Raw genomic sequence first — 12,163 nt, forward strand, 5'->3', positions numbered from 1 at the left:
AGAACAGCATGTAACCACACCAGTTTCGTGCCACACTTACACCTCTCAGGAGGTAAACAGTGGGATCAGAACAACTACACAGCTGAGGCAGGGAAACAGGAAGGCTTCTAGAAAGGAGCAGGTTGCAGCCAGAGAGGTAAATTACTATAGGGAAGGTAGAGGGTGTGAACACAGAAAGTTAAAGTTGCTTTTGGTTAGGTGATGATTTATCAGAATTGCATGCGTAGGTCAAATAAATAGGAGAAGTATAATTTGTGAAGAAAATACGTGGACTTTGACATGTAATCGCTACTAAAACAGGATGCTCTGAGGAAAACTTGGGGATAATATGGTAGAAGTTGAGGGTGTGGGTTTGCAGAAGGGCACCTTTTCTGTGCCAGCTCATTATATGGAATCTCTCAGTGAGTAACCCTGGTAGCATCGATCCACAGGAGGTGTGACATCGTATCTGCTGTGCTGTAAACGTGTTCCCCTCTGCAGTTACTTCCCCATGCAGACAAGCCTTTCCTTATAAATTATGAAGCTGAACAGTTGCTGTACAGCGAGGGTGCAGCGATAGGAGGAAGGTTTCATAGCACAGAGAGCCAGCATTTCAGAGCTGAGAGGAGCAGAGGAGGCCACGGGTGTGCAACCACCGCTGCAGTGTTCTCTTGGCAGGATCAGGAGAATGACATTGGGTGTGTAATGTAGAGAAAGAAAGGTATTGCCCGAGTTTGTTCTCAGAGGATGGGTGGCTGTACTCTTGAGGGGTGTAATGGGAGATGACAGCAGCAAAATATTTTTTGGGAGGCTGTTTCTTCATTGTGCCAGTCTACTGGCAAGAAAAAGAACTGATTTTGTTCATGTGACAAATGCAGCACGTATGGGAACGTGAGGCTAGCAAAGGCTAAACCTTTTAATTAATAAATTATCTTAGAAAAGGATTTTCTGTCAATGTATTTAAAATATTTGTTGTGGTTTAGTTGAAAGAATGTGTTAATATCGTTTTAGCCACCCGTTAGCTGCCTGGGGAGCAGTCCATCATTCGTTTGGTCATATGAAGGTTTTTAAATAGGGCTCAGAGTTGCAGCTTTTTCTTAAAAAAACAACCCAACCCCCCAAAAAAACCAAAACAAGCATCTTCAGATGTTTTCTAAAGCCACATAAATGGATGCTCAAAATTTTCTAAGTGGAATAGAAGCATGAATGTTATGTTCATGATCAGAGAAAAGTGATAAATGCTGAATACATCAGCTCACTTTTCATGCTAAATGGCCTGTAATATTTAACAAGGTGAATACCGTAAGGTACACGTTGTAATGCTGCGTTTGGTCTGCTTTCAGCTCTGGGAACCAGACTATTCTTGTAACCCATTCCTGTAGCATACAGACTTTAATATAAAATGAATAACACAAAAGTGGATGGATTCTGAAAGACCTCAGAATAAGTCTCAAAACAAGCTAAAAAATGTCAAATACTCTTTGTCTCTATTAACGCTTGGATTCTTTGGCCCTCGTAGAGCCAGCGTATGAGGCACAGCAGCCATTCTACAGAGAACTCTCCAATTGAGCGACGAAGTCTAATGACCTCAGATGAAAATTATCACAATGAAAGGGCTCGGAAGAGCAGGAACCGCTTGTCTTCCAGTTCCCAACACAGCCGAGATCACTATCCTCTAGTGGAAGAAGAATACTCTGACTCGTACCAGGACACTTACAAACCCCATAGGAACCGAGGATCCCCTGGAGGATATAGCCATGATTCACGACATAGGCTTTGAGTTCAAGAACCTGGGGAAAAAATAGTATTCATCAGTTGATAACTTGCCATAACGTAGCTAGGAAAAAACCAAAATCATCTTAATTTGGCAGATGTAACACGGTTATACTGAAGTTGCACTCTGCTGCCGTTCAATGTTTAGTAGGGGGCAAAAAGAAGTTACCATGCCCTTACGTTTATGCCCGATCATATAGGTTGTTCTTCGGATATTTTTTTTAAGTACAGCATTTGCATTTATAGCCATACATTTTCTTGTCTTATTAGACGCATCCGTTTGTAATTTAGGGTACTTCTCAAGGCACTAATAAAATAAATAATTTCCTGTGCTGGAAATTCCAAATGACCAGTTCCAGTTGGAACCAATTTATAAACCAATTCCTGTTGGAATTTGGGTGAATTGACTGGAAAGTCGACTTGAGCATGTTGCAATCAATTGAAAAAAAAAAAACAACCACAAAACAAAAAAAAATACCAAATGAAAAATCTGAAAATTACAAACCACTAGAAGCCAGAAAGTCAGCTGCAGTATTTGTTTGCTGGAAGCTCAATTTACTTTTAAAGTTAGAATAAAAGGATTTATTCTAACTACTTATTTCCAGAATGTAAACTCCTCAGAGTGCCAAATATCACAAATTATTGCAGCAGTTACAAAATACTTTCCAGTTTGAAATTATTTTTAGACCCGGCATGAATGTTGCAGCAAAATGATTTCTTTAGTTTCGCCGGTACTGACGTGTTGTTGCGGTCAGCAATGATGAACCCTGACAGGATAAGGGGAAACAGGAACAGGAAACTGAACAAACTTATGCATAGTTTGTATGGTTCGAAGTTGAGAATAGTCTTTCTTTTTTTCCTCTGGTTTACCTTAGTACAGCTAGTAGTCCCAAAATGGAACATTAGTGTATAGATACATCATATTTTCTTCCCATTTTTAGTATTCTGCCTTTTTACATGAAAACAGTACACTTCTCTTACCCAGTATGTAGAGTACCTACATTCCAGTACATCTGAGTACCTACCTGTGTGTTACATCTTTCAGAACCCATCTCTGAATGTCTGACAATGCCAGCGTTGCACGAGAACTCTCCAGAAGATCAGTTTAAATTTCAGTAATGAAATCTGAGGGAAGGGGGCAGGGTTAAATACTCGCAAACGAAGAACGTTTGAAATAACATTGGTCAGAATGAGCTTGCCATAAAAATGGAGTGTCGGGGGAAAAAAATCTGCTCCCAGTAAAGTCATCAAGCTGACATTTTTAAGTCAAAGAACTATGATAAATCTTTGGAGATATTGCTGCCTTACTTCCTAACAATCGCTTCTTTTCACCTATTTCAGTCTCCAGTTTCTTTAAATAGATAAATTTATGTGATGGGACCTTCTGTCTCACCTGATCAGTGAAGCCTTAGATCCAATATGATTGAAGAATTGACCATAACTGACCGTTTTGTACAACCCACTAAGGTTTTAAGCAGAGATTCCTGAAATCCCCCGCTGCACGCGCTTTCTAAAATTGACAGAACTATGCCGAGCACGCATTTCTTTAATGCAGGTTCACGTCAAAACTGTTTTTTCAAAAATGAGGATCATTAACTTTTATATTTGCTTATTTTCTTCCCAAAGCCTGCTAAAAGTAGGCTTTAAAAGCATGTAGCACTAAATGAATTTCCTGAATATTACAGTTTCTTCTCCTTTGTGGACCAGTTAGCAGAGATCACTGGTATTTTCCACCACTGTTGAGTCTGGTTATCTTCTTGGCGTTAACAGCGAGAAAAGTAATTCATCTCATATCTGGTACAACCAAAAATGATGTACATCTCTAGCAGCATTTAAAGATTGCGGATGCATGATTAATTTTTTAAACAACTTCACTGCCTAAAAGGCGGCCTTCAGCACCACTAGATGATCCGAATGGGCCAGTTACCAAGAAAAAAAATAAAGAAAGAAAATATCTGCATCCATTGGAGTAACAGAGTGAGGAACGGGTATGACAGACCTGATCCTGTGTGGTTTTCTCAGGCTGAATGCCTGCAGATCCCCAAAGAGCATTTAGGCTGCGAAGGCACAGCAAGATCTGGTCTGGGACCGGTAGCTTCGGCTGCCTTCTCTAATACTTTCTGCTATAGCACAGTGGAGCATTCTCCAGTAATTTTTACAGATCTTTGTTACATGTACAGCACACGTACCTGCATGAGAAAGGAGGCGTTAGGCAAAACATTTTTTCTATAAGCTTCAATAAGTTTCTTGTTTGTGTGCATTAAAGTATTAATTGCAAAGGATGCACTGAGATGTATAAACCTAGATTAGAGAGCTGTTTATCTTTATTCTGTAGTAGCATTAGGGATCAGATCATTTAACTGCTTGAAGATATTTGCATTTTAATGGCAGGTAGCTGCGAAGCACCTACATATATTTTCTAGTAAACAAGGTTACTGCTTTATCATTTCCTCGACAAAAATGTCATTTATTTCTAGAGCCTTTTGGAGCCTTGTTTTGAAGTCTTCCATGTCATGCTAGTAACAGGAAAGATCTCCACAACGCGTATGCACAAATTCCATGACCTGCAGCATCTGAAGTGCCAAAACTACTTTCTTTGTTCCAATAAAAACAGGCTCGTGAGGGAAGTCGCGTATTGTCTTGAACGAACACATCAAGTTCCCTTATTAAGTGGGTTTAAGTTTACTTTACTCTTGTATGTAATTAGTTTACCCTCGCCTCTCCCACTGCCCATTCCATTTCAATATAAGAAACTGGTTATAAGTGATCCAGCAGGTCTCCTTGCTTGCTGTTTTTTTTATTCTTTGAAAATAGATATATCTTTAAGTACAAATATACCGAACGTGCTCATATATTATTAATTTATTCTAGATACAAGCTATGGGAACTCTTTATTTTAAAAAATAAATTATTTTTAGGAAACACAGTAATCGGTAAAAGCTGCAATGTTGATCAGGACATGTTAACTCGTAGTATTTGTATTAGAACTTCAGCACTGCTAGCCAGCTGTATTGTGATTTATTATGCCATGGCGCTATATCGAATTGCGATGTTCATGTATTCCTCAATGAATACGAGCAAGACTTAATTTTTCAGTCCTCACAGCATTTCTTCTTGTTATTAAAATATTATTACAGATCAGAGTTCTGTTCCTAAGCTCTGGCTTATGCAGAGGATTTTTAGAAATATTTATAACAACTTTTTGTTGTTGTCGGCGGAGTTTTTCATTAGGACACTTGGATTAAAGACAATTTAGCCAATAAAGGTGATAACAACAGTCTTAATACCTAAAGACAATATATGTCAGTGCATTCATACGTTTGAATGAATTAACAAAAGCGTTTTACAAATCCCAAAGCCATTTGAAAGACAATTAATTGTTAAACTTTTAACTTCAAATACCTTGGCAAGTTGTATTTAACAGATGTACGGGTTCTTTTACCAGTTCCATAGATGAACGTTTATCCCATGGGATGTGCAGCTCACAACTGACTATGTTTTCTGACCGAGTATAGTGGGAAATGATGTTTAAAAGAATGCAGCTAAGGCTGCTCTAGATCAAATTTTAGCTTATAAACAGTGGGCTGAATTAGGTGATCATTTTCTAAGCAGTTCCTCTGCTTGAGAATCGATGGCGCGTTGTGGCCCGACACCCCCATTTTATCCCGACGACTCACCTTGCCACGGGAATCAGGTGGCGCGCCTGATCTTGTCCGTGACAAGCAGGAGCAGTTTCTGAAGCAAGTGCTGTTGCCTCTTGCTAATCGCCCCACTTCTCAGTGCTGGGCTCTCAGCCCGCTTCTGGTACCGTGGCTTTTTGACTTCACTCGGAGGGACCCGCGCAAATCAAGCGTGCCGGGGCGCGGAGGCGGCTCTGTGACTCGGCGGGCGCAGGCGCCGGTGATGGTGCTCACCGCATTCGTGCTGGGTTCGCTGCAAACAGAAGAACGTTTCGCTGGGTTTTCTCCAGGTCTGGAAGCTGCTTCTGAAGTTGATATTCGGGGGTTTAATCTTTTGTGCTCCTTGCTTTTAAAGTAACGTTTAATGCGTACTTAAGAGAGTGAAAATTACACACAGGAGGGAAGGTAGCTGTAGGAATAACAAGATGAGGGTCGTTCCTCCGGATGTGCGTAGGCCCGTAACGTCACGTTCGGTTTGACTGCAAATCTTCTGAATTCAGTTTGGTCTCAATACCGTAGACGTCTCTGAAACGCCCCAGAATCTCGTTCCTTTACTGACATAACCGTGCTTAGAACAATATTGCTAGTAGTGTTACTTTATAGCATACTGATTGGGGTAAGTTAGGGCTTTCCTGAGTCGTTTTTTTCTTTTCAGAATGTATGAAATGTATCCTCTGCTATATTTTGTTTTCCAAGTTCAGTGCTTACGAAGCCTGTCCTTGATTCCACAGTCTTAATTTTTTTTTTAAACCAAAGCTAATTGGAGACGACAAAAGAAAAAAAAAATAAATGCATATTTATACAAATCTGTTTTCGCTCTAAAAATCTGTACTTTAAAATTAGGCTGTATTACCCCGATTGGCATTAATACACGTTTGGATACATGGCGTTCTGCCGTCACATATTTCGTTGCAGCTCCCCCTCCTTCCTTCAAATGGTGGTTCTACAGAGAGTACCAAGGCTGCAAGAGACTCTAACATAGCTGATTTTAACTCTGGGGGAAGTAAGTTCCCGCTGTCTTTAAAATGATGCCAAAAAGAGAGTGTATTATTTGAAGAGTCGTAATTTGAATAAGCTTTGTAAGATTGTTATGCAAGGCCAATTTATTTTATATGGAAAAATAAAGGTACGTCTTTAAAAATAAAGGGACATTTTAATAATGTTATTAAATACATGTAAGAAATTAACATGGAGAAAGAGCTGGAAACGCTACTTTGTATTGAAATTTGGGTTAACATCTCTCATTTGTGGAATCCATTTAAGAGGTTAAGAGAAACACTGTAATTGAATCCACGTAGAGAATTTTGCTAAAAGGTAGAAATAATTTAAAAAATGTTACTAAGAGCGTGTCACCCCTTTCTTCCTTTGGAAGTTGTGAAACTGGGAGCGGCATTGGCTTGGTCTCGGTAACGTTTAGCAGACCTGCCTTTCCCCCTCAGATGTCGTGGCAGTGAGTTACTACCTGGACTAGGTCGTACGGGCACCTGCTGCTGGACACTTTATTACTGGCTTCTCCAGAGTCAGTATTTGCAAGGTCTGCCCATAAATGTCACGCACCGACGATCGTATGGCCTTACCAATATTTCCTGAAAAACAGAATGTAATTAAATTTAATGCCACAGTCCCCTTTGATATTAATTCTACTCTGTATAAGCAGTAGAAAATCCATATAGGGAGAAAATATATTGTACAGTACAGAATAATATATTTTGCCAATGATACAAAAACAGAGCAAGGAGAAAGAAGCACATCTGTAATAGCACAAATTTACAGCAATTCCGCTGTCACATTTGGCATTGCATTTTTGAAAGAAGGGGGCAGATATTTTGATCCAGCGTCAATGGAGTTATTGCATTTTTGATCAGTTTAACTGGCTGCCTTCAGCAGTTTATTTCTAAGCCTTGCATTTTGCATACGTGATTGATTTTTTGATAACATCTATTCCTTCCATACTAATTAATGAAAAAAAACCACCCAAACCAAAAAACCTTTTAAAATTAGCAAGTCCGCTGCATTCATTTCTGCTAATTTCCTCCTCAAAGCCAAAATTACACGGATAACTTCAAATTTTGGCCAATGTCTAGATTTTGGCGTATGACTGATGACTATACCGCGAATACGCTGGTAGCCCAAGGTCTGGAACGAAATATCCCAGTAAACAAGTTCTTGGGCTACAGAGCTACTTGCTTTCGTGTGTGGGGACGGGGAGGTGGGGGAGAGAAGAATGTTACACCACGAGAGCTGTGTCCACCCAAAACTTCCACTGATATTGCTGAGAATTTAAAACATAAAGTAAGCTTCAGGAGAGCATGCTTAGGCCCAAGGTGTATTTATGTTTGAAACACGCCCGATTCTCCTCTTGTGCGGGGAGAGAGAAAAGTCAGTGACGTTGTACAGGAACAGCACAGGAAGAGAAGCAAAAGGCAAATTGTATGTGCGCATGAGAAACGGAGGGGTGAAGAAGGAAGGTGAAAACAGTCATTCCAACTGCAAACTATGGACCTTGGGCTTCTCGGATCCCAGAAAATCTCTGTTTCTCACCCAAACTGGTTCCCAGTGACAGCTTGGCAGCGATACCTCCAGCCTCACTGGGAGCCAGTTCAGAGCCACGCTGGTGAAGACATTACTGCCTTTACCAAAAAAGAAAAAAAAAACACCAAACCCCAACCCCACAAATCTCTGTTTTCTGCTGATTTGCCCCTTTCTGGTTTTACTTCTATAGATACTGTATGTGTAGCATTCTACAAGGCATGCTGGGTAAAATATACTATGCAAATGTGTACAGTGTTGCATGCTCTGCTCTCCCTCTGCTTTTAGTGGCTTTCAGAGAAGAAAAAAGTGTCGTTATTTTTGTGATCAGAATCATTTAAAAAAGAAAACGCAGACTGCATGCTGATAGTATCCTCATTTCTATGGATTTGTTTTATGGAATTTAGATGTACAAAAATGAACTGCATTCCAATAACTTTTCTACAATAAATGAAAAAAAACAACCTACAAACCGTTTCAGAGTCTTTTAAGTCTCTTTGTGTTCCGCACTCAAGGCCGGAAAAAAGCTCGTAAGAGTCACCTGAGAAAACCGTTCGGAGCGTGGCGGTGTTTTTATTGTTTGCCGATAGCTTTTGGCAGCAGCTTCACGTGTTAGCATTTTTAGAAAAAAATAATGAGATTCTGAAGAAGGAGATGCATCTGGTCTGTGAAATGAATGATGTTTATTTTTAAATCTATCTGCTCTTAAATAGCTGCAGATCAGAAGTACATAAATACATGGAGCATCTCGCTGTTCTGTCGAGAAGTAAGACTTTCAGCCAACTGCTCAGTCGAAGGATTCTCGTGAGCGTTAATGGTCTTTGGATCTGGTCCTCAGCATGTTCTCCTATTAATGTAAAATTGGTTCCTAGACAGAAACAAGCATCAGAATGGTGTGAGGTATCAAAGATGGAATGACTGATTAAAATAGAACTAAATAGTGTTTATAGCATCTTGAAAACAAGCAAGCACCGAAAGACACTACCTCTAGCAGAGCGCTCCATGCTACCTTTTCCAAAGAGCAAGTTACAGGAACCAGCAACCTGACAGAGACGCCGTGATCACCAAAAGAAGCCTGGAAGTGCGGTGCTTTCAGCCTCACACGGGCGGCAGGGACCAAACCAGCCCCACGGCAGCACCGGGCTGTACCGAGCCCCACCAGGCCAGCACGGGCAGTGTGCTGCGGGGTCCGCCGTGCTGCCGCCCGTCCCATCGGGCTCCTGCCGGCTGCTGCCAGAGGGGAGAGCGGTGGTGCCCCTCGGCAGGGCTCGGGCACGGCTCACCCCTTGGGGCCTTCCTCGCATCTCTCCGGGCCCGGCAGCACCTGCGATAACCAGCTCCACAGCGCGCTTGCTTCCTCAGCGTTTCTGTCGGGAGCCTGCCTTCGAAGGACACATATATTTACCAGGTGAGCTCCACGTTACATGTTAATTAACGTTGGCTTTTACATACCTAATGCGTGTGCGGGGCTTTTAAATTGAATTACCTCGTCTAAGTGTTCAAAATCAGATATAAGCATGAGAGTTTTAAATTAAGCTCTTAATAAAAAGCTGAAGGTCTTCCAAATAAATGTAACGGAGCAGAAATACATTCTTTTGTGTGGTTTCATATGATCCTAGAAGTTAAAAGTTCATAAGCCACGTATCTTGTCTGTTTTCTCTACATGTTTGGATTTCTGCTGTGTAGAAGTATTTTCCCTTCCACTGGTGAAATCCTACTGTAGGCAGACGCCGCGCTTCTGCAGCATAGAAACGCTGAGCTGACCCGCTGTCAGCCTTAGAGTTGCTTGGAACAAAACGTACACAACCTGAAGAAGGCTTTTCAGACTTCCAGGAGGAAACCGTGTAACCGTATTCACCATAAGCCCTGCTGACCTGCGTCCTTAGCAATTTCCACCAGCAGTGGGAAGCCCAACGTTAGTGTTGGCACGTAAAAAAGCAGCAGCACAACACAGGTTAAACCAGGCCGCCATACAGATGTCTTAATCAACGAGTTAACTACTAGAGGGGCCAGAGAGAGGGGCCAATGGCTTTCTAGTCCAAAAATACACCATATATTCATTCAGCTTGTAAAAATGCCGCTCTGTTTTTGCCACAGGACTATACACAGGGTCTATTAAAAAGAAAAAACCTCATGGGGGAAAAAAACTGCAGCGCTCTTCTATTTAAAGAATCAAACTAAATTGTTTAATTGGATTTTGCTACCCTCTCACGTAGTTATGCAGCCTACCCAACCCTGGAACGAGCCCACGGGTTTCAGGCTCGGTCTGTGTTTACACCAGGGGAACTGAGACTAGAAATGAATCGTAGGCATCTGAAATTCTCAGCTGAGGTATGGCAGAAAGGGCGATAATTGGCGGCTAATGAATAATTAATTCCATCGCAGGGTGAATGCTGAGCTTGTGGAAAGTGTATCGCGTTGGAGGAGCTCCTTCGTTCACCTGCCAGTTGCCCGTCGTCCCTGTGACCGCAGCACTGACACGGGGACTGACGGCTCCTCCTGCACACCTCCATTTCCCTGCCGCCTTCCCCCATCGGCGTCTCCAAGGCCACCGTGCTCAGCTAGCGGCCTTCCTTGCCTGTCCTGAGAGGAATACGTGGATCTTGGTCACTCCTGGAGTTGAACAGTGTGGAAGGATATTTCTGTGTTGCACTTATATATGATAAAGCATCGCTACTCTTCCAAAGCCACGCTGATTGTCACATCTGAGCTTAAAAATTAACAATGTAATTCTAAAACAGCAGACCAAAACCATAAAAGGTAAACAGCCTTCGTATTAAGAGACACTTTTTCTTTCACAGACTGCCTGTCATGCTTAGCAAACAAAAGTTTCACAGACTAGCTGGAAGATGTCTGGGCTAGCCGTGTTTTTCACCTGCCATATTAGGTAGCTGATATCATTATGCTGAAAAAGGTACAAAGCATGAATACCATGGATGGTAATACATTATATCTAGTTATTTTAAACCTGGATGACTATAGATCCATGACTAGTGAAGCATATGATCTATTTTTATCCAATTAAAGTTATAACATGCCAGTTTACGAGCAAGATATTTATTTTCTTCAACCATTAAGGACCATATAGTCCCCTTCACTGCAACAGGAAGCAGGAAAGCCCGCAGACCCAGACAAACTCAGAGATTACTACTGGCCTCGCTCCTTCGATCATAGGCCAATATTGCAGCAGGGAAAATAAAAGCAAGAAGCCACTAGCAGAGTAAAAGCTGCTAGAAGGAAAGTAGCAAAAACCCCTGAAATAAGAAAGGGGTGTATCACATGGGAAGGGGGCCAGATACCGTGTGGAAGGATGAAAGCAGTGTACCAGGCAAGGAAGGAAGGTGGAGGTGGGACTGAGCGAGTCGGTGTGCCAGCCTGCAAAGGGGTAGCGGAAGAACAGAGCCGATGGTAAGCGCTTATATGGGCAGGGAAAAGGGAGGCTGTGGTGGGGGTGAGGGGACAAGGTGGAATGAGGAGCAAAGCCAGTAACACGTACTGTCAATGCCAGGATGCTACACTGCACAATACCGACGGTTCTGAGGAACATGAGCATGTCCAGAGGACTTAGAATCATGGAATCATTAAGGTTGGAAAGACCTCTAGGACCATCAGGTCCAACCATCAACCCAACACCCCCAGGCCTCCTAAACCATGTCCCAAAATGCTGCGTCTGCATGTGTTTTGAACCCCTCCAGGGACGGTGACTCCCCCACCTCTCTGGGCAGCCTGTGCCAGGGCCAGACCCCTCTGGCAGTGAAGAAATTTTTCCTAATCTCCAACCTAAACCTCCCCTGACGCAGCTTGAGGCCGTTTCCTCTCTTCCTGTCACTGGTGACTTGGGAGAAGCCTAAAGAGGGACAGAGAGGCCTCCCCGTCCCAAGCCAGGCGTCCCATCCCAGGAGGAGCTCCTCACGGCGGAGGCCCCTCCAGCCCAAGCGGGGGCAGAGCACGACCCCAAGGCTGGCTCAGCCGCCCCCGGCCACCCTTTAGAACAAGGCGGCACTCAGCCGGGTCGCTGCGGTGACGGACGAGGCCTGCAGGCTCTGAGCTTCGCAGGACGTGCTTTTTTGACCTTAAAAAACCTGGGCATTCCACCAGTTTCACTCTTACACGCCTTAATTTACGAGGGGCTTCCGCCGCGCCAGCTGAGGCGGAGTCGCGTAATGGCGGCCGTGACGTCGTCCCCGCCCCCCGACGTCACA

At 42.8% G+C, this 12,163-nt stretch overlaps 1 protein-coding gene and 1 long non-coding RNA gene across 8 annotated transcripts in view; one reads left to right on the forward strand and one right to left on the reverse strand.

The window, feature by feature from the left end:
- Positions 1-2,209, forward strand: part of CACNB4 (calcium voltage-gated channel auxiliary subunit beta 4) — a 104,113-nt gene extending 101,904 nt beyond the window's left edge. For 4 of the 5 annotated variants that reach the window (XM_075092730.1, XM_075092728.1, XM_075092729.1 and 1 more), the window contains one exon: positions 1,499-2,209. Coding sequence is in view for 3 of the 5 variants with exons in the window: in XM_075092728.1 (XP_074948829.1) it covers positions 1,499-1,759 (261 nt within the window). In the remaining 2 variants the exon portion in view is untranslated. The remainder of the gene's footprint in view (positions 1-1,498) is intronic. The other variant, XR_012660567.1, reaches the window with a different exon arrangement.
- LOC142057185 (uncharacterized) lies at positions 1,357-12,145 on the reverse strand. Of its 3 annotated transcripts, none has more exons than XR_012660569.1 (3): positions 8,435-12,145; positions 2,778-7,018; positions 1,357-1,769 (listed from the first exon to the last, which is right to left on the reverse strand). It is a non-coding gene; the product is annotated as an uncharacterized LOC142057185 (long non-coding RNA). The 3 variants fall into 3 exon arrangements; XR_012660570.1 differs by lacking the exon at positions 1,357-1,769 and having other exon boundaries at positions 6,103-6,188; positions 6,895-7,018; XR_012660571.1 differs by lacking the exon at positions 1,357-1,769 and having other exon boundaries at positions 6,931-7,018; positions 8,435-8,829; positions 10,402-12,145.
- Between the last annotated feature and the right edge of the window lie 18 nt (positions 12,146-12,163).

This window comes from Phalacrocorax aristotelis, chromosome 5 (genome assembly GCF_949628215.1).
Source record: "Phalacrocorax aristotelis chromosome 5, bGulAri2.1, whole genome shotgun sequence".
Lineage (NCBI taxonomy): Eukaryota > Metazoa > Chordata > Aves > Suliformes > Phalacrocoracidae > Phalacrocorax > Phalacrocorax aristotelis.